Genomic DNA, 26,785 nt, shown 5'->3' on the forward strand with positions numbered 1-26,785 from the left:
TACGTTCGGTGCAGTGCGGTTCGGTTCGGGTCGGTTCGGTTTGGTTCGGTGCCTTTGTGCACAATTTTTAGTGCAGATAACTGCATTTTGTGTCTTGGCCATCCTTTGTTCTTCCAACGTCTCTATCTCTGTTGCAGTTGCACTTTCGGCCACTTTTTGCTTTTGTCCTTTTTATTTAACAATTTCTTCTTATTTTATTTTGTGTGTGTGTGTGTTTTTTTATTGTTTTGCTGCAGTTAGCATTTCCTAGAAAATTGAATACCGCCTTGGCCCGTAATGATATTAAGAGCGGGCCGAAATGAGATAGAGCATCGGTTGAATAGAGACAGATGCAGGCTGAGAGGGCCTTGTGGCGAGCAGCAATTTGCTGAGTTGCCTGCCGAGTGGCAAATCAATTATCAGCTTTTCTTTGACAAACGATCAATTCGAAAATCAATCCATTATTTGTAAACACATTAAATGAAATTACATTTATTTTGTATATGCAATAAACATTTAGCATTTGCTTTCGTCTCGAACCTAATTGATATTCATATTGCCTCAATGCTAATTGAATTGAATCCATAATGTATATATTTATCGACAATTTCGATTTGTTTACGAACGGCTTTAATTAATTTATTGTTTATATTTTGTTTATGCCGCATACTTCGATGTGTCTCAATTAGTATATATACATATATATATATAAAAAATCGTTAAATCTTTACACTTTGTTTTTCAACAATATTCACAAGTATGAATCTTTGATTAAAGTTTACTACTCTCCACCTTTACCTGCAGCTGCTGGGAGGTATCTGCTATCTGGTATCGCAATTGTGATTTTAAATGCTAAATTTAAAGTCGAGTACCAGGCAAGCCTCGCTTATCAACGAAATGCGTGTGAATATGTGTGAATAATTATCGATAAGAGCGTGCGGGATTTTATACTGTTGTCGTGTTCTACACCATTTATGAATGTGCTAAGTTTTCCATCGGCAGCTTTTGCACTGGCGCAGGTCTGCAGTTGAGAATGTGGCTAACGAAACTTCTCTAATTACATAATATCTCTCTCTGTGTGTGTGTGTGTGTGGCTGCTGTTTGGCTTTTGGTTTTATTAACACACATTTTTATGATCATTTATGTAATTTCATAGAGTGCGGCCACATAAATCAGAAAGCGAGTTCTCATTTAACAGTCGAAGCTCTGGGACCGGGCTCGGAGACTGCGGATCGAGGATCGGGGAACGGGGAACGGGGCTGAGGGCTTGGGTCTCGCTGACAGGCAGACCTAACAAATTTTGCGTATGACTTAATAAACATGTCGTTGAACTGTCGCCAGCAGCACTTTGGTTATGTTTATGGCGTAGACGCGCCTGCGTAGAAGCCAACGATGTTGTTGGTGTTGCTGTTCTTGCTCTTGTTGTTACTGGGCATTTAAGCACCTCAAAACACTTTTTAATTGTTCAAAATTGTTTTTGTGCTTTTTTCTTCTTCTTTACCCGTGCACATTGAACTTGAGCCGACAGCAAAAATAAAAGCAAACCAGCAACAGCGCAGCACAAAAATTGTAATTACCATGAGTAATATTTTATTACACTTTGACACTGAAGGAAAAACTTCACAAGAACAACGGCTGAGCTGAGGAGTGACAAAAAAAAAAAAAAAAACAAAAAAAAAAAGAAGAAGAAGAAAAACAAAAAGAAACAATCAGAAATAAAAGAAGAACCGACGAGCAGAGAAAGGCCAACCAGACAATAACAACGAACTTGTTATGCTCTACAAGTACTTGAACCAGTTTTCCTGCCGTATCACAATTTATAGGTAAAGCTCAGCACTGCCACTATTATTCCATATATCAGCCAACCAATGCAAGCAGCAAGAGCCGTTTGTCGGCAGCTGCGCAAACTTATGCAAAGCAGATTGATAACAACAAGTGGAACTAAAAAAGAATAACTAACCCACTGTGAAGTAAAAATCACACAATAAAAAGTGCAACAAATTCGTAAATCTTTGCAGTACTCTCTGCGCACGCAGCAACAGCAACAGTAACAGCAACAGCAACCAGCAAAGAGCATAACAACAACACCAACAACAGCAGCAGCAACAGCAGCAGCAGCAGCAGCAACAAAAACAACAACAACGCTGGCAACTAACTTAAGTAGCGGTAGCAACAGGCTACTAACATGTTTATGCTACTTTTATGAGGTGGCAATAAAATCGAACCAAGTACGAAAATAAAAATGAAAAAGGCAAAGGCAACAGAGATGCTCGTTGCCACTCGCGCTCATCACACAGCACTGGGCAGGGCTGCATCGCTCTCTTTCGCACATTACTGGCAAGCTGGCTGACTGGCTGGCTGGCTGGCTGACTGGCTGGCTGGCTGGCTGGCTGGCTGGCTTGCAGGATAGCCGCACACACAATGACTTCATCGATTTATAGCGGTCAAGAGTGACGACGACTTGGTCTTGCTTTGGGTTTGCGTTTTGAGTTTTGGGTTTTCGACTGGCAACTGGCAACTGGCAACTGGCAACTGGTAACTGGGAATGGGATGCAGACTGGTACCGGCGTCGGCACCGGCACCGCTATTGGCATCGGGTCTCTTAGTTTTGGCTTGGTTTTTGCTGTGCACGTCGGTTATGGGCGACTTGCGCTGCGTTTTTATGATGATATTGTTTTGCATTTTGCGCATAGGACTTTTGTGGCTCGCACACGGTTTCGTTTTCATTTGGCTTCGGTGTGTGTGCGGTGCGTGGATTAAGCCACGTCTAGGAGCGACACTCAGTACACACACAGACATGGGACCATCGGCCCAAATGCGTATTCCTGGAAGCCATGGCAGCAGCATAACTCGCGACGCCCTTTGCCGCCTTGGCTTGCCTCAACGTCGGCTGCATTTTATGGTTTGTCGTCATAATCACCGGCACAGCATCTCCTCCATTTATCCAGCACTCAGCACTCAGCATCGACATCGTCTTTGTGCCAGTGACACACTCAACGCGACATCATCGTTGTTGTCGTCACCTGGCCCAGCTTCTCAATGCCCACCAGCCACCCACTTTATTCACACACGGCATGTTTCATCAATTGAATAATTAAATTAATTATTGGAAAAACAGTAGAAGTTCAAGTTCAAGTCTATATATATATATATATATATATATATTTATTTATTTATAACTTTATTGAGGGAGCATGTCCAAATGTAACTTGGCCAATAATGTTTACTGCATTTGGGCTCAACTAGTTGTTGTTATCGGGAAGAAAGCACCGTTAACACTTCCGTTATGTTGTTCGTGCCTTGTCGGTGGCATTGTTGTTGTTGTTGTTGTTATTGTTGTTGTAATTGCTGTTCAGGTGTGCCGTGTAGTCCTGTGTAAGTCCTTTGTGGCAGATGCCGTTGTCAATAGAGCGTAACAAATATCAGGAAATGTCATCATTTTTGTAAAGCCGCATGGAGAATTGAATAGGACCAGGCCGGGGAAATTGAATTGAAGAAATTGCTGCACACACACACACATACACACACACACAGCAGGATCGTTAGCATGAGAGAGGGAGAGAGGGAGGGTGCATATGCTCGCACGCAGGACTCGCAGGAGCGGCGAACCACACATGGCGCAAGTGTTGGAACGAGAGTTGCCTGCTATGACACTCACACACACACACACACACACACACACACACACACACACACACACACACACACTCACACACACACACACACACTCACACACACAGACAGACAATCACAATCGATACGCATCCACACAAAATGTCACTAACCAGCTGCGCAGTCGCCGTCGACGTCGAACAGCATCTTTCCCTCAATTTCCCCCCTGCTAGTTGTTGTTGTTGCTGTTGTTGTTGTTGTTGCTGTTGTTGCCTTTGGCTCGTTTGTTGTATCAGCGTCTTTTCTACTCTTGTCTTGTTTGCATTGTTCTCGCTCAACAGATTTGATCAGTTTTTAATGAACTTCATTCATGTTTGAATGACTTTGATCAGTTCCGCTTTGGCCTCGCCTTTGCCTCTGCCTCTGCCTCTGCCTCAGCCTCAGCCTCAGTCTCTGCCTTTGCCGTTGATGTTGCCTTTGCCCTCCATCTCATCTTTGGCTCTGGCAAACAATAGCAAATACACAAACCTTTTAAACGCGTGCGGCGATTGTCGCTTGCATGTTGTTGTTGTTGTTGCTGTTGTTGTTGGTGTTGGTGTTGTGACAGTGACAAGAAGATGCTGCACGCACAATGTTATCTGTCTCTCTCTGTGTGTGTGTGTGTGTGTGTGTGGGTGGGTGTGGGCCTGTCTTGAATTAGAAAGTCCAAATGGCGCACGGGTCGTATGTGCAACGTGCATTGATCGGGAATGGATGGATGGATGGATGGATGGTCCGCATTCCGTTGTGATCCGTTCAGTCCAGGCTAATCCCGGCAAGCGTTTAAGCCGCTTTGCTCACCCTCAGCAGAGGCATGTCGACAAAGTGAACCTTCAGTCCAAGCGCATCATCTCTATCATCATCATCATCATCATGATCATGATCATGATTATCGTGAACATGATTCAAGATCAACGAGGCGTACAAAATACTTATTTTCACCAAGTGCCGACCGACGACGACGATGGCCCCAAAGAACAACAGCCACGATGAACGCCAACAGTGCCACTTTTAGTTTTGATTGTGAGTGTAGACAGAGAGAGAGAGAGAGAGAGAGAGAGAGGTGAGAGTGAGAGAGGCAGGCAGGTGGTGGCACACATTGATTGAGGGTCCTTAAAAGGGTACAAATAATCAGAAAATTTTATTAAATGTCCCACATAATGAAATGAAAAGAGCAAGCATAGCATATAACAGCAATACTGACTCTGACACCGCCGACCCCCGTTCCCCGATCCCCGATACCCGGCACCCGACACCCGACCCTCTCTAACCATGATCATCATATAGAAATTGTTATTGTGCATGTCAGAATCCGCAGCTGGGGCGGCTACAGATGTAGTAGATGTAGAAGTAGAAGAGATCTGTTAAGACGACGCGTTGAGCGTGATGATGATGATTATCATTATTGAGGCACTCTTGCTTTGATCTCTGGCAACACACTTGCGCCCAGCCCAGCCTTTGCATTTGCCTCGGGGCCCTTCCACTGATGTTGCATGCATCCATGGGCGCAGCAAGTGCAGCCGGAGTCGCCGCCAAAGTTGACGCATTGTGTCATTGTCAAGTGCTGCGCCGTGTGTCTCTCTCTCTCTCTCTCCCTCTCTTTGTATGTAAGTGTGTGTGTGTGTGTGTGTGAGTGTGTGTGGAATCTGCCTCTGCTCTATTTGTATTTATTTGATTTGTGATTAATGCTGGAGTGTGTGGCAGACTGTGAGACTTTAACAGTCGGCGGCCAGCACCCATAAGCACATGTGTGTGACTGTGTGTGTGTGTGTGTGTGTGTGTGTCGTAAGTGTGTTGCCGCATTTTCATCAGCCATGGGAACCGGCCAAGACTTTCTGCGTAAATTTCGCTATTTGCATACTCCAACAACAAAACTTGTTGCAAAAAATCCATTTTTTCTTCTCGATTTTTCCAAAAAAATCGGGATTTTCATTTAAGAGTTTTAGTAGAAGCTGGTTGGTGTAGATAAACTCGGAGTTATATCGGATATTGGCATATAATCTTCTTGATTAAGTGATGAAGAAAGACTAATGTTTGTTAATACTTGAACCTAGTAATCGTGGTGCGGTACAATTGGTATGGTAAACAGAATGTTGAGTCATAAGAAAAAGGAAGAACTATGCGGAACAACGCACAAGTTGTAAGGGTTTCCCAGCTGCTATCCCATCGCGCATACGCCATGCGAGGCCCTCGCAAAAACGAGATATAACACAAAAAACATAATAATAGAGAGGTTCGCACAATGCGAGACAACATTTCAATTTGTGCGATTGGCAATGGTCATCGAGCTGGGACACACCTGGCGCAGTGGGAGTTAATTGATGAATTGACAAACCTTGCACCTTGCTGTCTGTCTGCCCGTCAGTCTGTCTGTCTGCCTGGTATGCTGCCTAGTTGGCTATCTGCCTTCTGCTGCCTCAGCGCAGCGCAGCTCAGTTCAGCTGCTGTTTTTGCTGCAGTTGGCTGGGTGGTCCTAGGCACGACACTTTAGACATTTTGTCGTTGCCTTGCAAATTGAGCCAAGAGAGTGAGGCAGCCAGGGGCGGCAGAGGGGCGTGCCCAGCACAGCTGGTTGTATCGCTGTTGTTGTTGTTGTCGTCGTTGCCGACGCCGACGCAGCCGCCGTCGCCGCCGCCGCCGCCGCTTGTGTAAATATTTCCTCATTTTATTTGTGGCACACACAAAAGAAGCAAAGCAAATGTGCAGGCGGCCTGTGCCTGGGCATATTGTTTTAACACATTAGCAGCGCAATGCAACAAATAATTTCCATAAAATGCTGCTACGACAATGACGACAACCGTCTGTAAATGGAGCGGCAAACGTCGACAGCGACGCCAACAGCGCTGCCAATAGAGTCGAAGTCAATTTCAATGCATGAAAGAGATATGTCACAGGAAGAAAATATTAGTCTTTGTCATTAGGCAAAACAAAACAAAACACAACACAACACAACAACAGCAACAACAGCAACAACAGCAACAACGGCAACAAAAGCAACAACGGCAATAACAACAACTCCAACACCAACAAGCCTCTAAAATACATCCATGGATGGGTTACAGCTTTGGACGCCGCACTTCGGGGCGGCCGCCGTGGCCCAGAGTCACAGTCACAGTCAGCGTCAGAGTCAGAGTCAGAGTCAGAGGTATGGGTATACATAGGTATAGCTATTGGCAGAGCTATATGTATTGGTATAGGTATAGCTATAGCTAGAGCCTGAGCCCGGGTCTGTATGTTTGCCTGATGTTTGCCCACCAACAAAGTTAACACTGGAAATGTCCAAGAGCTGTTGTTGCCACATTCACATGATTTAAGCAGCAACAACAACAACAACAGCAACAACAACAACTCAAGACAAAATGTTTCCCATCATAAAAACTTCTTCGTCTTCATCTTCATAAAGAGTCCAAAAGTCCAAAACGAAGAAAAAAAAAAAGAAGAAAAAAAGCAACAACAACGAAAAAATAAACCGACTTTAGACAAAGCAAACGAAATTAAAAACGGTTCAAATGCTTTGCTTGTGTAAGCAATTGGCTTGTCCCCTTCTCCTTCTCCTTCTCCTTCCCCTACCCATCCCACAACCTCTCACATGTGATCTCTCCCTATCTCCCTCCCTCCCTCCCTCTCTCTATGTATGCGCTGCGGAAATGCCACAGACCATAGAGACAGCGCTTGAATGAGAGACAGAGAGAGAGGGAGAGGGAGAGAGAGAGAGAGAGATGGAGAGAGGGGAGCGAAAACGTTTATTGAGCTGCGAGATCAGATTTTCTACGTACTTAGTTCGAGTACTCATTTGTGCTCATCCCACAGGTGATTGGGAAAATATTGGGATTTTTTTTTTTTTTTTTTGGGTGGTTATGGAAAGGGGGGAGGGGGGGTGCAATTTGCGCTTGGGGCCTTGACGGGCCGAGGGTTGTGGGGGGTGTGGTTGTGGGTGTGTTTAAAAACCGATTTGTTGCGTTCTGTGGCAAAACCCAGCCAAGTCTTATGTGAATTGGCACGGTTTGACGCCGCCCGTGCATATAAATAGATTCATTAGTGAATTGCATTTGCAACGAGCAATTGTTGGGCGAGGCAGCGTGGGAATCACGGCATCGCAACACTGCCCATAGAGATACACGGAGATACACGGATTGATGTGTGCTCACCAAATCGAGACATCGCATCACATCCATTGTTCATCAATTCATTTACAAGTCGATATCCCTTGGGGGATTCACCCAAATGTTTATTTGTTACTTTATTTAATGTTTCTCCTTTTTTCAGAAAGTTAATCTCGAAAACGAAATGTTCGAAAGGTTTTTTTAAAGTAATTTAAATTCAAGTTTGTTTTTATTTTTTGTTTATTAATTCACAAAGAATTCGTAAGTTTTTTTTTAATTAACAATTCGTATTTGAATGCACATTTAAGAAATATATTTCTTAATAATATATAAAATTTGAGAAATAGAAATGAACGATTCTAATTAACAGCATTTTTCGAAAATATTCCTAGTTACCAAAAGCACTTACCATACTAATAATAATTTATACACTAATAATAATAATTATTTTTACACTATTATTTTATATATTTCAAGTACACATCAATTCTAGACAAGCTTAAGCATTGCATTTCAAGTAGCATGGAAGAAACCGAGTGCTTTGCCCGCAAAAGGGTATTTGGTCTTCGGCGTGTTGTATGCAAAATTAAAAAACAAATAAAAGTGTTGGTTGGTTGGTCGGTTGGTCGGTTGGTCGGTTGGTTGGTTGGTAAGCAGCTTAAAATCTCAAATGTAACTGACCTTTTCGCCAAGTTTGAGCAGCAGCAAACCGGCGTCTTCAGCACAGACAAATTTCTGTATAAATGGGGAAAGGAATTTGTAAATAAATATTTGGGCACCCCAAGTGTTGGTTGTGACGAAAACTATGCTCATCGCTGATTAGATTATGCATTATGGTCGGATAGTGTGTACCACTTGTGTACATATATATATATATATATATATATATATACAGTGTTTAGCTGTCAATTCTATCAGCTGGATATTCATATTCATCAGTTGGTTCAACAAACGACATTCTGTTTGCAATTACGGATTTGGTGGAATGTCCGGTGTGGCGGTGTTGTTGCGACCCACGTAACTAATGGGGAACGTATCGAATTTGTTATCAAATACTTAATTTCAGCAATATTAAATAAATCTGAGGGCGGGCAATAATTAAAGGTCTTGTTGTGCGTACATTTACGGGCGGGTATTTGACGTACGTAGTTCGGTGCTGTGTCGTTGTTGTTGCAGCTTACTTTCGGTATGACGACGGAAATACCAAAAATGTGCGATTGCAAATTATATAAATTGTGTGTATTTTTTGTTGTTGCTTTTTTCGCATAAGTAATCTGAAAGGAAGGGGCGCCTGATAAGAGCTAAAAATATGTGGCTGGCCCAGATTGATCTGACGTCTGAAATAAGACTTGATTATACATATTGATCATAATTTCGATTTAAAAAAAGAGCTGACAAGAATAACGACAACCAGGCACTCCAGTAAACAACTGTTCATTAACTTAAGTTAAAGCTTTATTTAAATATTTCTTGTGTTCTTGTTACAGTAGCATACGAAATCCAGAATAATCCTGGAGTTGCCTCTGATTTGATCATATTTTGAATCTAATAAACTACAAAAATATGAGTATTTATTATTATTATTGGTGACACACTTATAAATTAATGACTTTTTATTGCAACTGTTGTCCTGTTTACTGTTCTCTGCATGTGCTGTGCACATACTGCTTGAACACACTGTGTGCTGCATCTGCGAACAGTGGGCGACATTTAACAGAGCCTGCAAATGAAAAGCTTCTGCCCTACAATTTGAAATATGCTACTTTAAAACCAATAATCACCATAACCTACTATATTTTAATATCAAAATAGATTTCTTCAAGTGTATAAAATGTGAAATCGAAGCAAATGCTCTTCTCTGCAGGTATAGATCAGAGAGAGAGAGAGAGAGAGAGAGAGAGCTGTGTTGCCTATCGATAAGAATGCAAAAATGTGATTCAAATGCCCTTTCGCCCACTGTGCTGCGCCTTGAACTCAAACTGAGAATCAGACTGCGACGACGACTGAGAGTCGGTCTGGTGTCAGGTCCGTCATCCTGTTGATTTGTGTTAAGGAAGCAAGTGCTTATGTCTATGCGAGTGTGTATGTGTGTGTGAGTGTGTGTGTGAGTGTGTGTGTGCGTGCGTGTGTTGCTGTGTGTTATGAATGACGGCGGACCTACTTAGCCAGGGCGCTGCTTCTGCTGTGGATGCTGGCGATGATGCTGGTGCTGATGCTGGTGCTGATGATGATCATGCCGGTGCCGCAGCGCTTAGATGGATGGCCAAGAAAATTTATCATCATGTGCGCCAGAAGACAAAGTAGCGGCCAAAGCGGTCAAAGCGGCCAAAAGCGTTCATGGCGCATGCGCAAGGATCTAAGAAACGGAGAGAGGCAAGAGAAAAGAGGCAAGCAGCAAGTCTCAGTCAAGGGGCACAATTAAAATGTGTGTGCAGATGCAGATGCTTCGGATGCTTTGCTTTGTTTTTTATTTTTTTTTAATTTTTTTTCTTTTTTTTTTTGGGGCCTGCTCAGCTCAGACTCCAACTCCAAAACCGAGTCTGGCTCAGGCGGAGTTTTTTTGTTTTGTTTTTTTTTTGCGGTTCGTTTCGAGTGTTGAAAAGTAAGGAAGCTTTAACAAATTACCGCCCAGTTGCCGGCACAACGAGCTGTTTATAAAAGTTGTAAAAATTTGCCAAGCCAACACCGACACCAAAAGCAAAAGCAAAAGCAAAAGCCATGGCCCAAACCTCAGACATACACACACACACACACACACACAGACATCTCCATGTCGGCTGTTGTGCCTAGCGGCAAAGTTGGGCGCATAGCGAGCAGGAAGTAGGTTGGAGGGGGGTGGCGGGGAGGGTGGAGTGAGGGGGTTTGGGGTTAGTGGCAGAGACTACTACAGAGACGAAGGCGGCTGGCATTAAAGGAGCTGCAAGCTCTACACTTGGCGCAGGCGCAGGCGCATCACATGGCCAGACAAGACGCAGGCAAAGACGATGAGGATGAGACTGAAGCTGAAGCTGAAGCTGAAGCTGACACTGAGACTAAGACTGAGCCCGACCTGGACCAGCATCGCGAGTTGTTGCCTTATAAAGTGAGCGTTGAGCGTCGAGCGTCGAGCAAAGTTACTCATGTCATGACAGCAAACGAGCAGGCAGCAAACTTATGACTGAGTAATTGCTGGTGATATTTATGCGACGAAGCGTCCGACGATGTGACGCGCTGTAGAAGCAGCAGCAGCAACAGCAACAGCAACAGCAACAACAGCAACAGCAGCAACAGCAGCAGCGGCAACGTCAGCGTTGACGGTGACGGAAATTGCGTCGAAGCTGCCGCCGTATCTTTGGCAGTGGTTGCTGAGGCTGCTGCTGCTGCTGCTGCTGCTGCTGCGGCTGGTGCGGCTGCTGCTTATTATCGCTTGCCCCACAATGCGTTTCTTATGGCATATGGATTGGCTGCGCTCAGAGTGTGCAAGTGGCTGTCACATTTCTCAAATTTCAATTTCACAAACTCAAATCTCACAATTTACAGTTTGCACACATACACCTCATATTAAATGTTATTAAATATTATTATTAAAGTCAAGTACATTTGAGCGAGCTCGTTCAGAATAACAAAATATAAATTATAATACATTTTGTATACAAAATATGTGTGAACTTTTTGGATAGAATTTATAAAAAACTAAATGCATTTGTATTTATTAATAAATACGTTTTAATTAATATTCTTTCTGCGTTCATACTAATATTAATATTTATGTATATTAATATTAATATTATATTAAAACACATACAAACATAACTCACTATTATTATTAGCTGAAATGAAGGTTTTTGTTTTCATTATTAATTGTAATATTATTTGTATAGAAATGTATTGTGGCTAAAAAATAATTCAAATAAAATAATATTATAATAGTTAAACAGACAAACGCCAATCACAATTAATGTAAACAATACAAAACAGAAAAAGTATTTTAATTAAAAAAAGCCCCTAAGTTTCAAGGTCAGGTTTTAGGTTACTTTTAAATTTCGTGTAGACGAAGAGCATTGTAGGTGATGCTCAGATTCGTTGGGCTCGTCATATTTTCAGTGTGCTGATGCTCGAAGCGTTGTGGATCACACACACACTCGCACACTCGCACACACACACATAGAGAACACGCGTGTGCGTGTTGCTGGTTTGTTTTTAGTGGTTGTTGTTGCTGCTGCTGCTGCTGCTGCTGCTGCTGCTCGCATAACATCACATACCGCAAAACAGTGTGTTTGCTGTCTTTTGGAATGTAAATCATTCGCTAAGTACGCTTGATTTAGGCGACCATCACACTACATTCTTCGACGGAGTCATGCACTGAGCTGAGCCGAGCCGAGCCGAGCCGAGTCTTGGATGGAGATGGAGATGGAGTCTCTGCCTGTTACTGGTACTGACAGATGGCTGCTCGTATGGTACGTACGTCTGCTGCTGTCTCTCCGTCTCTCCGTCTCTCCGTCTGTCTGTCTGTCTGTCTGACTGAATGTTTGGATGTTACAATGCAGATACATGAGTACTTTCGAAGCTGCGACGCGTCGGTGACGGCGATGATGACGATGTTGACGAGACTGTGGCCTGACGACGAAAGCAATACGCCATACATAACTCATCGCACATAATGAGACTGCAATAATTCACTTGCTCTGCATGCTCGTGATCCTCGCGGCGGCCACTGCATATAAAGACACAAGCCAGCGAGGCACTGTTATAACTACAGCAACAGCAACAGCAACAACGACAGCAACAACGACAGCAACAACGACAGCAACAACGACAACAACAACAGCAGCGAGACCAAGATGGACACAGAGACGAAGACCGAAACCAAGACCAAAACTGAGACCAAGACCAAGAAGAAGACGAAGACCAAGTCCAAGACCGAAACTGAAACGGAGGCCCGCCGCCTAAGCGCGAGCTGCCGGGCTGACGGGCTGCCGAGCTGCAAGTTGCAAGCTGCAAGCTGCAAGCTGGATTCTTCCGCAGTTGGATCTCTTCATGCACTCCTAGTTTTCTGTAATTAAGTGTAATGAGCGTAATTGCTAATGTGTGTGGAGCGCACGCTGCTGCCGCAGAGATCAGCTCCGCTGCCTGCTTACTGGATGGCGGTGCTGCTGCTGCTGCTGCTACTTGTTGTTGGCCAGGTCTGTGTACGATTGCGTTTGCGATTTAGTTATAGCCTTGTTCGCGTTTGCTTTACTTTGTTTTGCTTTGCTTGGAGTTGGTGTTGGAGTTGCTCTTGATCTTGGCTTTGTCTGGACTGGGACTGCGACTGGGACTGAGACTGGGACTGGCTTTGGCATTGGTATTGATTGACATTGGTATCGGTTCGATTTCGTTGCATTTTACTTGCCCAGGCATGGCCTGGCTTGGCTGGCTGTGTAGACTTGACTTGACTCGACTCGACTCGACTCGACTTGGCATCGTGTGCACGGCAAGTGAAATTAAAATGTATGACAAAGTGTGTGCAATAATTCGTGCAAGTTTAATGAGCCTCCGCAATGTGGACATTTGTCGTCGTCTAATTGTACTAGATATGGATATTTTAATTGAATGAGAACGATGTCTTATTAGTCGCGGGCAATTAGTCTATGTGGGCCTTCCTCTCAGACTGCAGACTGCAGACTGCAGTCTCCAGACTGAAGACTGAAGACTGAAGACTGACTGCAACTGATTCTCCCAACTTCCCAACTTGGTCTCCTGTGCTGGTCCACTTGTCTGGCCTTAGCTTTTGTTAATCAAATTGTGCACTCAAGCCAAGCCAAGCATATGGATTATATCAGGGACTTTGACTCGGCTCCATCGACAAGTGGTGAAATAAAGTATTGATGCATGGCGATTTTATAGATGTAGTTCATTGTGCAGTCAACTTGATCATCAATTCAATTGCCATCCTTGCACTTGCACTTGCATTTCAATGCCCATTCGGGGACTGAGCTCGTTCCTGCTGACATCTGGTTATAGTTTATTGAACTGGAACTGGCAGGACTCTCTTTCCCTCTGTTCAGATTAGCTGGCTAATAGCCAAGTTGACACGAAGTTAACAAGATCATAAGATAACACCACACATTTCACACACACACACACACACACACACATTCCAATTGTTGTTGGCCAGCGACTCGGTTCAAATTGGTCCAATGCAAATGTCAAATATTTGTATATGTATATATATATATATATATATTGTATATATATCTGTTGCTTTGTACTTGCATTTGTATTTCTGTGTTTGTATTTGTGCATCGCATTTGTTTGTTAAGTTGTTTCGCACGTTCCCAATCCTTTCAAAAGGATTGTGTCAATGTTTGTGCAGCCACTTGTGAGGCACGTTCTCCCGCGCCGCTCTCCCCTAACTTTCTCTCTCTCTCTCTCTCTCTCTCTGTCTCGATCTGTCTCGATCTGTCTCGATCTGTCTCGCACCGTAAGCAGGGGCACAACCTGTGTGTGCCCATTGACTGATTACTTGACTGTTTTGACCGATCGATTCGGTAAGGTTCGGTTTCGCTATTTGTTTGCTTTTGTCGATGCTGAGTGGTGATAAGGCGGCTCTCGAAAGGATATCGAGAGCGCACGTTCATCAATTCTCATTGCCCGGTTTCCTGTGCGCATTTCAAATATGGCACAAGAAACACACATAAATTTCAAATATACACACATACACACACACACACACACAGCCATACAGCCATACATCCATACTCAAATCTCAGATGCAAAGTTCGGATTTGGTTCACAGGGCCCCTTCGCCGACGATTGCGTTCTCGATCCCGACGCTGGCGCCAGCCTGGCCATTAATTATAATGATTCCGTGCATTGTCACACACACACACACACACACACAGAGAGAAGTATGCATATGTGTATGTGTGAGGCAGATTTGTATAGAATACTCCCAAAACACGTACAAGTCAAAAATGTTTAGGTGCTTGGATTGGGCATTTCTCACCTGGGTGGTGGGCAATTTATTTCACCTTTTCAAGCGCTGAACTGCACACGGCAATTGCACAATAACAGCAGCAGCAGCAGCAGCAGCAACAACAACAGCAGCAACATTCACAAACAATACAAAACAAAACAACCAACAACAACTCGCTGGGCAGCCGCAAAAGGTCAAGGGTCCGGTTCGGATCGGTTCGGTTCGGTTCGGTTCGGTTTGCTGTATGCATTCATTGACAATTAAGAACATTTTTCTGGTATTGATCACTTTATTGTCACAGTACTGTCCTGTCCTGTCCTGTCCTATCCTGTGTACTCTCAGCTGTCGCTGTGCGCTCTTGTCCCTGTCCCTGTCCCTGTCCCTGCCCCTGTCCCTACCCCTGTCCTTGTTCTTTTGTGCGCTCTCAATTGAATTAAATCGCAATTGTCGTTCTCGAATTTTGAAGTGGGCGCGTCACCTTTGATCTTTGGCGAGTCCACTCGAAATTCTTTCATAATTTTTGTCACTTTATGTTGCTGCTGCTGCTGCTGCTGCTGCTGCCAATAGCACAATAGGTCAGTCAGGGGCTGGGGCTGTGGCTATGGCTATGGCTGGGACTGGGTCAGATCACCAACTGCCCAATATTGTTTTGCAATTGAAACACCTTTTGCCTTATTAAGCGGAAAACTGCACACAATAAGCCTAGGCCAAACGCCCCGACAAATCCCCATTGTTAACCGAGCATAATTTATATGGGCCAAGGCGCCGCACTGACGACCCACAGTCCGTAGAGATGCGGCAGTAACTTGGCTCAGAGCGTTCAAATTCCATAGCTGCAGACAATGCACACAATTCTTCAATCAGTTTTCCTCGAGAAAGTTGCCACAAAACTCGTCGGTGGAAAAGTCAACAGAAATTAATGGGGTTGAGAAAAGTTGTGTGTTGGGAAAAGTTAAAAATGCCATAAAATACAAATTCAAAAATTGGTTTTCCTTTTAGTGAATATGTTATTTAATTGTTTTACTGTTGTCTTGCAAATATATATGAATATTAAAGAAGCAACCTTCTAAAAATAAATTGAAAATAAGTTAATCATGTAAATTTGTAAGCATTTCCATTGATGCATTGCCTTCGCTGCTATTGCTCTTTATTATTAGCCTCAGATCGTAGACTATAAGCTAACTTAATTTAAATATAATTTTAAAAATGTCTCAATGACATTTCATATCTAATTTGAAGGGTGTTTACAATGAAACTGCGATGGCTTAATTAGGTCACATTAACAATGGTGAACATATGAAAGCACCTTTGAAAATATCTTACCCATCTATATACATACGTATATCAATGTTAAACAACGACTTGGAGATATTCTATAGCGAAGTTGCTTTAAGATCGTGTGTATCTTTTTTCAATTCCTTTTGCCTTCTGCATATTATACATGTATGTATATTTATTATATATAAAAAATCAATTAATAATAGCTCTTTATATATTTCTGTATCGAAATGCGCCAGGTATTCGTGTAAATGACTTTTTGGATATCATAGAAACTTTTCGGTTTCATGTGATAAATGTGACAGGGTATTTAATATTCCTGTCAACGAGTTTTTCAATATCATTTTGATTTTTCGAACACCTTGACTAGTTGCTAGTTGGTTAAGCAGTAAGACACACATCCCCAGCCCACTTTAGCATTTTGGGTGCTGTCAGCATAATATTCTCGCGCTTTCTCGCTCACTCCTTGATCTGGATGGATGTGTGGTGTGGTCATGAATAGTTACATACATAGTTATATATACATATGTGGATTTTGAGTGCTGAATCTGTGATTCGATTGCTTCACAGCTGCGCGGCGGGCTTTGATTCTGCGAAAGCAGAAACTGCTGAGGCTGCGCGCAAATTGAGAGATTTCAACACCTATTCCCAGGCGTCCAAGAAGTGTCAGAAGCTGAGGCAGCACTTTCCAAGCATTTGTCGTGAGACTGTCAAAGCCAAAACAAAAAACGCCAACGAAACATAAAAATCAAAAACGTTTTGCAATTTATTTCATTGAGTTGAACAATGGGGGAAGGAGAGGAGCGGGAATGAGGGGAATTAAGTAGTCGCTGATTGTTTCGGCGATTTGGGATGCATTGCGACTTGGGCTGTTGCTCTTTGGGTTTGTGTGTGTCGCATTTAGGGCCCATAAATGTAACGCCATTATCTATAAATCTGCAGCGGAAAACATAACTCAAAAATAACAAAAAAAAAAAACAAAAACCAAAGAGAAAAAAAAACAAGCTAACACAGAACATAAACGAAATAAGATATTTTTAATTAATTGTCACTGAAAGATATACATACAAAAGCAACTACTCTTTTATGAGAAGTTGCACGTGACCGCCGGCAAAACAGCAACAGAAGAAGCAACAAATAAAAAACCAAAAAATATATATATATATGTATATATAAACTAAAAAAGAAACCAAATAAACATTTAGATTAAATCAGTTCCAGTCAGAGTCCAAGACCCAGGCGTAAGTTCATTGAGGAACACACAGGGCAAAAAGGTTTCAGAAAGGAAAAAAAACCAAAAACCAAAAAAAAAAACAAAAAACAAAAATACAAAAATACAAAAACGAGCCTAAAAACCAACTGAAAGCGGAGACAACAATTTAGACATTTCTCATAGAAAGACATAATTTTCAATCTAATAAAGGCCAACGCTTGAATACGCTCGTAAAAACCTATCAAAACTTAAGATAGATGAGCGCTACGTGCACTTGCTGGAAAGTCCATTAAAACGGCGCTTCAGCAAAGGGTTGATGAGAGAGAGACACAGAGAGAGAGAGAAAGGGAGAGAGAATATTAGAGTGAGTGTGCTGATCATTATAGGTGTATCATAGGGGCAGGGGGTGGCAGCTAAATCTGTGCGACAATGAATTTAGTGAATGGTGTGCGCCGGCCGCATAGTTGCATGCCTCTCGACTCGACGAGAACTGCCGCTGGAGGGGAGTAGCAGAGGGGATGGATGGATATGTAAGAGGCTGCATCGGGGCCCACAATAAAATCAAAACGATAAGCATCTTTACTGTTGTCCCAGGGGCTCTGAGATGATCGCCCCTCGGCCCGACTCCATACCCGACTCCGCTGCTCGCTGCATACGCTGCCGCTGCTGCATATTAAATTGTTGAATCAGTCACTGAGAATCCAAGAGACAAATCGGAGCACGTACACAGCGTCCGAAATTAATGACAATTGCTGATTGTGTGCGATAAGCGAGCGAGGCGCAGAGCAATAGGTGGAAACCGCGACAAACTCACACACACACGCACACACACACGCACACACACACACACACGCACACTCAAATGAGGTGAAAGACATTAGTAACACACAAAGGGAAGCCCTGAGCACATCGGAGCACATCGAAACTGAAGACTGAAGACGCCGTACACCGTCGACCAGCGACCATCGACCATCGACCATCGACCATGGACCATGAGCCGTGCACCGTGCACCGTTCACCGTTCACCGTTCACCGTTCACCGTGCACCGTGGACCCCGTGTCGGGTCCAAGTCCAGGGTGTGCGTAGATTCCTCTTCTGCGATAAGCCCAAAAGAATCAGCGCTCCCAAAAAGAAAACAACAAATATGCCGTAGCAACACCAAAAACACACACACACACACACAGACACACACACACACACACAAGCACAAGCAGAAAATTGTCGCTGTGTTCATGTCGTTAAAATGATCGAGATGGAACCCAACTGCAGCAGCAGCAGCAACAACAACAACAACAAGAACTGGCAACAGTAAACAGAGCTCAGAGCAATGCAACTGAGGAATTATTATATGGCTCATAAAATATTTATACAAGTCTATAAATGCCGCGTAATTTACTTCTAGCTGCAATTAAAAACAGTCGCCGGCAATACGAAATAAGATTGTTTCGGCCTTTATCGCATGCATACCCTGTTCGTGTGTCTTTTGGCACTGGGCATATTAGTTGGGCAAGTATATTTACTTACAGCTTATTTATTGGTGATTAATTGTAATAAATAAAAAGCCATAATATTACTTAGTACTCGAATCGAAGTAAACTCTCCTTTATTGCCACTGCGATGACGCTGTGTAGAGGGTAGCTCTCGAGCTGGCATGCCCAGTTGCTGTGCTTCTTCGGCTTGCTGATGTCTGATTTTGTTTGAGTGGCATAATCAACCTGAGATCGCATTGCAATCGGGCGTACGCTGCGTATGCACAATGCAGCTGCCCTCTCGGACTGTGGGAATGGATATCGAGTCGCTGTAATTGATATGGCGCTATATATTCCGATTTCGAGTCACTGTGTAATTGATATGGCGCTACACACTAAAGGACCACACACGGCGCTCCATTCAAATGTAAACATTTTCAAATGAATCACTTGGCAACATTACAACGAACATTCCCAATTCGTGTTGAAAATCGATGAATTATTTCAAATGATTTAAGTACTCAGAAAATACTATTCGTAACGTTTGAATGATTCATATTTCGCCAAAGAGCCAAAGAGGCGAGTATAAATAGAAGCCATTGAATCGATTGGAAAATCGATCTTGCTCTCTCTCTCTCTCTCACACTGTCTCGTTTCCCCTCTTTATCTATCTTTAATCATCAACAGATTTATTACGCTTGTTCTCTTATACTTACTTCTTCTGTTAAATAGAATGAAAACTCAATGATTTCAGTTTGTACTAACATATATATATTTATATATACTGATTAAAAAATCGTTCTCAAAAACAAAACATGTTTCAAAAAAAAATACAAGTACAAAATACATCTGAAATACCAGATAAATACAAACGACTTATGGCTAAATGCATGTGTGTGTGTCTGTATATATATGTGTGCGTGTGTGTGTGTGTGTGTGTGTGTATTTGTATGTTCATAGCAACTGGTCGAGATACTTGCTTCCAACTTAGACGAGAGTACGTACGCGTTATTGGATGGGCGTCGTTTATCAACTATTATCACAGCATTGTAATACAAGGCAAAAGTCGTGCTTCTATAGCGATTACATTCACTTAGGATCTGAGGATCTTAGGATCTATTGGATGTGCGAATTTAAGCATAAGTGAATGGGAATGTTTTGCAAATAAATAATACGGTGAGGCCTTAGACTAGCAAACAAAGAAGAAGACGAATGTATGTAAATGTAAATGTTAATGTAAATGTTAATGTTAATGTAAATGTTATGTAAATGTTAATGTAAATATCTACTCGCAAAATGGTGAGAATAGCTAATTATTTGTATGAATAATAAATAATCGATATGAACATCGGATTAGTTTCTAGGCTAGAGTTGCTGGACATGTTCGATTGCGTTTCGAACTTGGCATTCGGATTCGGATTTGGATTCGTTATGTCATTCATAGCTATCGTTGAGAGGGGGTTTGTTCTTTCCACTATCGAAATAATAATAAATTAAGTTTAAGATTAACGTGACAACAAAGCCGGTTCTTCTTCTTGTTGTTGGTGTTGTTGTTGTTGTTGTTTGGCTAAGCGTGTCCTTTGTCATGAGAATTAGACTCGGAGCAGCAGCTACGCACTTGGCCGTTGCTTCTTCTGCAATTTGGGCCGTGGTGCGACCGCTCCTGGACGACTCGTGCAGTTCCTTTTGCGCTGCTTCGCGAGCAGCTGCGTTATGTGCTTCAAATACTTCATGTAGTGGTATTTGAGGAAGAGCGCATCCAGCTCAAACGGTTTCGTTGGCTGCGCCGCCGACTCATTGTTCGCCACCAACACCGCCAGTCGATGCAGAGCCACCAGCGGTGTCTGGAACTGATGCAATCGCTTCTCCATCAGATGCAGCGGCACCGTCTTGATGCGCTCCGGCGCGGCCATCTTCTGCCGCTGATTCTTCCGGATGGGCGCATATAGCCGACTGGTGCCATTGATGGCCTCCTCGACGAGGCACAGCACGGAACGTGCACTCGCCCGCAGACGTTGCAGTTCCGAGGAGAGAACGCTCTGCTTCTGTATATTCTCGTAATCCCAGTGCAGCTGGGCGTGGCGCAGATAGCTGAAGGCGGCCACATAGAATTGCAAGTCGTTGTGGACGCGACGCAATGCCAGCTGTAAGTAAAACACAAAAACAAATCGCACATTTGTTGCATTAGTTGCAGAAGAAGAAGAAGAAGTAGAAGAAGAAGAAGAAGAGAGCCTGCTCCTTAAATAAATAAATACATTTCCATCTTTTCAAATTCGGGCAAATTGCTAAATAAAAGTTGAAACTAATCAAAATCCTTACTGTTTTTTCATATGTCGTCTTAAGTGCTGTGGTTTGGTTTCTAGATCGATTTGCCAGGCATAAAACTATTCCTTTAGCAGCTAACTGTAAACAATTAGTGTGCAAGAAACTTGCTAGCTTCGGTTAGCAACAGCTAACCCACCTCACCCACACGCGCCCATACGCTCCCCCTCCCCCCTCCACCCATCATAATTACAATATATGCGCAAGTTGAGTGAACTCTGTCGCGTCGCACGTAGCTTATTAATAATCAAATATCAATCATACGGCACGTCGCCTGAAAGTGAAAAGCGAACGCCAATTCGCCGTATAGTGAATTCCCGCACCCCCCTCACACCGCACCATTCACCGCTCAGCAGTCGCCTGACCGTTTGCCTAATTGTGCTTTCGGTTTCGCAAAGTATTTCGCATTTCGCGTCGTGCTTATGAAGTCGGTCGTTCGTCGTTCGTCGCTCGTCGGTCGTCGGTCGTCTCTTCTGTTGTTGTTGTTCTTGCTGTTGTTATTTGCTTGTCGGTCGGTCGGTCGCTTAGTCGGTCGTCATCGTCATCGTCATCTTTTTCGCCTATCGACGCTCGTTTCATTCATGCCGTCGCTTGGGGGAATCCACGGCTCGCTCATTCGCATGATTCATTCGCGCGCGCGCGCTTCGTATCGCTCGTATCTCTCTATCGTTCTGCCTCTGTGTGTGCGTGTGCGTAAGCGTGTCTCTCTCTCTCTCTCTCTCGCTCTCTCTCTCCGCGTATGTGTGTGTGTGTGTGTGTCGTTTACAATTTGCGCGCGCTCAGATTGCTTTAGCATATCAACTTCGCACTCCCCTCCCCCACGTCGACACCAGCACCACCGCTGGTGCCTATTAGCTTTAAATAAGTGTGAAATGATTTGCTTTGCTTTGCGCGTTGCTTCAACTCTGCTGTGACGTCAAAAGGCCGTACGAGCTGCAACTCCTTAGATAAAATGCCTTATGCCTTTGAGTCGTACTTCTTGCGATTGTTGCTGCTGCTGTTGTTGTTGTTGTTGTTGATATATTTAGTGGTTTTTCTATTTATATTTGTTATAGAGTCTAGACTCTAGAGCCCAGAGTCCATAAATAACTTCGATATGCTGTCACACTTCTCCTTAATGGAACTGTCATCGTTAATAGCAAGAATAACAGTAACACATACATACATACATACATCATGTGTGTGTGTGTACTTGGGTATGAGTGCATCATTTTAATCGGTTAGCATGTCAACAATTAACGTCTTTGCTTTGCTCAACTATTTTGCTATTGCCAACACTTTTTGGGTTTTTTTCCTATGCGCGTCTTCCTCCAGTGACGCCAATGAGAAATTTAACGCAAGCCGCCCCGCACCTTGTGTTATGCCATTATTAAGCAGTTACACACACACACACACACACACACACACAGAGTTGCTCGATAATGAGGCTGGTGATGATGATGATGATGATGATGAGGTTGGCCGTCTAAGTATAGAACATAGCAAAAGCCACAGCATCATCACCTATGGCAATTAGCCAACACCAGCAGCAAAGCTCAACTGAGACGGAGACAAACATACACAGTCCGACAGAGAGACAGAGAGAGAGAGAGAGAGAGAGAGTGAGCAAAGAGAGAGTTAAGCGGCGTCTTTTGGGCGCTTCTGTTTATAATGATGAGTTGAGGCTTTTGTCAAGTGCCATAGTCGAGGGACAGTTGAGTTAAAGCCAAGTTTAGCCAAGTAAAGTCCAAGTTTTCGCATTTGGGTTCATAAATGCAAGCCAGGTCCAAAATGATTATATCTCTCAAATTAGCATAATCATCAATTTATACATATACACACACATATATATATATATATATATATACATCTATTTTGTGTAGCGCATTATGCAAATATTTGTTTGAAAAGTTGTGCATTATTTTGAATTTTGCTGGCAAACTATATATTTTCCTGAGGTTGTAGTCGACGGGCAATTAAATTTAACTCGTGATGTTTGACAAGCTTAAAATCTAGATACTGCCGGTTGCTCATTGCGGATACGTATTGCAGATAAGCCCGCAGGCAATCGCTGCCTGCTCCCCAAATGACACACTAACTGGGCAGCCCAATGTATTATTCATAATGCTGACAGTCTTATCTATTTGCCACTTTGCCAGCGTTCATTTGTCAGCAATAGAATTTTCAATAAACTTCGCTTATATCGCGTGATTCGCGTGATTCGCGTTCTTTCGATGTTTAAAGTTTGGATTTGGAGCTCATCAACTGAGTATGTTGGGCAGATTGAAGCTCACCTCAAAAACAAATATATATTGATATATATATATATATATGTATATATGTGCACACACTTCGAGTCGATGAGTGGCACGTGTCCCGTTGTTTATTCTTGGCCGTGTTTGTTTGTTTGGCCACGCGAATTGAGCTGATTTGTTTTCACAACAAATTAGCCATTTAGTGGGCATATTTAGCATTTTGACAGTTTTTTCTCTCTCTTTCTTTTTTTTTGATTCTTTATCAAGAGCCACAAAGTCGCGTGCGGCATTAATTTGCGCATCTAATTTGTGGCATTTATTAATAGTAATTTTTCTCTCTCTCTGAGTTTTTACGCGAAAGTCGTTGGGAATGTTGTAACTGCCCTCGCAATCATACATACAAATATCTATTGGCAATCCAATGACCAAACTCATATGACCGTCTCGCCTTGTGACGCTGTGTCACTTTTCAATTTTGCACCTACGCAACGACGAACGGTGAAATGGGTCCTCATGTGACCCAGTTTCAAGCTCTAATCGACTTTATGGCTCTAAGTTTGCTACCTATATATATATATATATATATGGTATATATGTATACTTACTTGATGCTCGGTGGTATTGAGCCGGGGCAGGAACTCGTATTTGCTGCTGTGCACACTCCACATGCGGTACTTGGATATGTCAATGGCCTGGTTGGAGGATGTGACCTGTGCCTTCAGCGAGTTGACCTGTTGCCGCTGTTTGTTGTTCGTCCGCAGCTCATTCAGCTCGCTGCGCGCCTTTTTCTGTAGCTGGCGAAGCAGCTGCAAAGACAACAAGAACAACACCAATTAGTTTCCACAAATTCCCTTTTATCAACATATCAAAAGCATTTCTATTTTCGGCTATTCGCTCTTTTAAATATCGCCATCTCATGCCACAAATGCGAATTGTTTATGTTACGCGGCATGCAAGCAATTAAAAAAAAACAAGAGAAACAAAAACAAAAACAAAAACAAAAAAAAATGCAATTGATTAATAATAATATGATTATGAAAATCGAATGAATTTGAATTGGAATTATTTTTGTTTGTTTTTGTCTCTGGCAGGGATATGCTGGGCGAGTGCTCACCTTCTTGTGCTGGGCACAACGATTGTGTGGCCGCAACACGCTGGTGTCCGAGGCGGGACCCGTCCAGTTGCCACCGCAGGCATTGCTCCAGTAGAGCTCGGTGCGCTTCAGTTCGCTGTAGAAGCGCGCCTTGATGCTGCCACCGTTGTAATGACGCTTCTGGAGACGCGTCCGATTTACCGTTGGATGAATGACGACGCTCGTTGAGGCGAGCGGGTCGCCGAGTGTGGCAGGGAGCTGGGCGGGTGCAGGTGCAGGTGCAGGTGCAGCAATGCCACCGCTGACGGCGCACATTAGAGCGGCGAGCATCAGCAGGGCTGCCGCTGTCTGGGGACGGCTTCGGGCGCTGCGCGGCAACTGCGGCTTTGCCTCCGTCGTCGTCGTTGTTGTCGTTTTCGTTGTGTTGGCCGTTTTGGTGTTGTTGCTGCTGGCTGTGGGCGGGCCAACAGTTGTCGTCTGTCAATGGGAGCAGGGTGGATTCCCGTTACTCAAGTCACAATACAATACAAGTTTAATGACTGCGTGCGTGTGTGTGTGTGTGTGTGTGTGTGTGTGTGTGTGTGTGTGTGTGCGTGTGTGTGTGTGTGTGGGTACAGCAGGTGCGATATGATTTGGGCAAAACGTGCGCTTGTTGTTATCGTTATCGTTTTGTTGTTGTTGCAGTTGTGTGTCGGCTGACATAATTATTTAAAATTAAAGTCTTAATTTGGCTGAATCACCGGAGCATATGCGAATCTCAGCATACACTGCGCTACAAAGTCAACGAACTTGGCCGGAGTCCGACTTGCGCACTTTTGTGAAATTCGTCAGCGGTTCGAGTCAAAGCCAACGTCGAATTCGAAGACGAAGTCGAAGACGAAGTCGAAGACGGAGTCAATCGGACGTTTCTCTTGTCTCACGTCTTGTCTTTCTCTATCTCCCTCTCTCTCTCTCCCTCTCTCTCTCTTCCTCTCTTTCTCTCTCTCTCTCTCTCTCACTCTCTCGCACTCTCTCTATCTCGCTGGTCCGAACCTTGTCCATGCCAAATTGCCGACGTCGTTGCTGACGCATCGCGCGCACGCTCTGACTTGTTGCTGTTGCCGTTGCTGTTGCTGTTGCCGTTGCTGTTGCTGTTGCCAAACAACCCAAACACCAACCTCCTCCGCCTCTATGGCCTTTTCAGCAGCACAACAGACAGAAGCGGGGCGAGAGCAAAAGGCAAAATATAAAGAAAATAAAAACTAAAAAACAGCCAACCGCCCGCCCCGAACGTGTAAATTAATTTCACATGTTTCGCTTTTGGCTTTTGGCTTTTGATTTGAATTGAAAATGTTTTGGTAGCCAAGGGCTTGTATCAACTTGGCCCAGACGTACACACACTTTATCCCCAACTTGCACTACAGGGTATATGCCCAGTAGTCAACTTTATAGTTCTCAAGCTTAATGCACCCAAATATTTGAATATAGTTTTGAAAAAACAACAACAAGTGAATTTCATACTTGACATTTACAGGGCATCGCATGGTCGAGCTGCGTAAAGTATTTGTTTGTTGCCTGCACTGTGCACTGATAAAAAAAAGGCAATGCTTTTGTCTGGAAAATACTTAAGATCAATGTATTGTATTGCTTGTGGGACAAATGTGGATTGCATTCAGCTTCTAAGCAACTTGGGGAATAGCAATATGGGCAAATATAGGTCAGGGTTGCCAGCTACTCGGATTAATGCTAATGTTTGGCTGACAAAAGCTGAAGGCTGTGTGGAAATATATCTGCATGTGTGTATATAAGAACTAGAGAGAGAACTCTTTGTTTGCTGGTAATCTGAAATCAAACACTACCCACTTAAGTTGGCCAAGTTAGCGCTAGTAATCCCTTTTGCTGTCAGTGTCAGTGTCAGTGTCAGCGTGTTTTTGCTGAATTTCATCAGAGGCGTGCATACTGTGGCAGTGGAGAGTGGGTGACGGGTAGTCTCACTTATCAGTAGGTTGGACACGCACCGCTTTTCTACTGTTCGCTATGAAAAAAGTGCACAATAATAAAAACAACAACAACCAACAACAATAATAACAATGACTGTTCGATAAGGCAGGCGATTTGTGAAATAGTTCAAAAGTGAAATAAATACCCACCATTTACACATAAATTTCCAATGAGTCCTGTGCCAATTGCGCTGGGAAATTGGCTGCGTCAGCGCCTCCTCCTTTCCTTTACGGCTTTCAGCACTTTTTTTCCTTTTTTTTTCAATTAAAACACTTCTCAATTGTGGAGCAACAATAGCACGTGCCAATCTAGCGAGTTAAATGCACTTAAAAAAAAAACTATTGTCCAGAAAAAAAAAAAACAAAATAATAACAAATCGTATATCGAACGCCGGAGATATCTTGGAGATATAATATTGGAAAACTGTCGACGCGATGCGTTTGGCTGCCTGTTTTGATTTGATTTGAGTGGCTGGCGATCGAATTCGTTGCTTTACGAGCGGCGCTGTCGCTACACACAAACATA

General features: G+C 43.3%; 1 protein-coding gene across 1 annotated transcript; it reads right to left on the reverse strand.

Annotated features, from left to right (window-relative positions):
* Positions 1-19,885: 19,885 nt before the first annotated feature.
* Positions 19,886-25,044, reverse strand: LOC6569546. Its single transcript, XM_043215962.1, has 4 exons — positions 25,021-25,044; positions 24,302-24,757; positions 23,793-23,993; positions 19,886-20,775 (listed from the first exon to the last, which is right to left on the reverse strand). The coding sequence occupies exons 1-4, from the start codon at positions 25,042-25,044 to the stop codon at positions 20,242-20,244; spliced, it is 1,215 nt and encodes a 404-aa protein (XP_043071897.1). The 3' UTR covers positions 19,886-20,241.
* Between the last annotated feature and the right edge of the window lie 1,741 nt (positions 25,045-26,785).

The sequence above is a fragment of the Drosophila grimshawi genome, unplaced genomic scaffold, assembly GCF_018153295.1.
Source record: "Drosophila grimshawi isolate 15287-2541.00 unplaced genomic scaffold, ASM1815329v1 contig_848, whole genome shotgun sequence".
Lineage (NCBI taxonomy): Eukaryota > Metazoa > Arthropoda > Insecta > Diptera > Drosophilidae > Drosophila > Drosophila grimshawi.

Coding starts and splice junctions, on each gene's coding strand:
- LOC6569546 (XM_043215962.1), bottom strand. CDS start 25,044: ATGCTGAGATTCGCATATGCTCCG. Junction 23,994..24,301: donor GTTGTGCCCAGCACAAGAAG/GTGAGCACTCGC, acceptor TTGTCTTTGCAG/CTGCTTCGCCAGCTACAGAA. Junction 20,776..23,792: donor TCAATACCACCGAGCATCAA/GTAAGTATACAT, acceptor TTTTACTTACAG/CTGGCATTGCGTCGCGTCCA.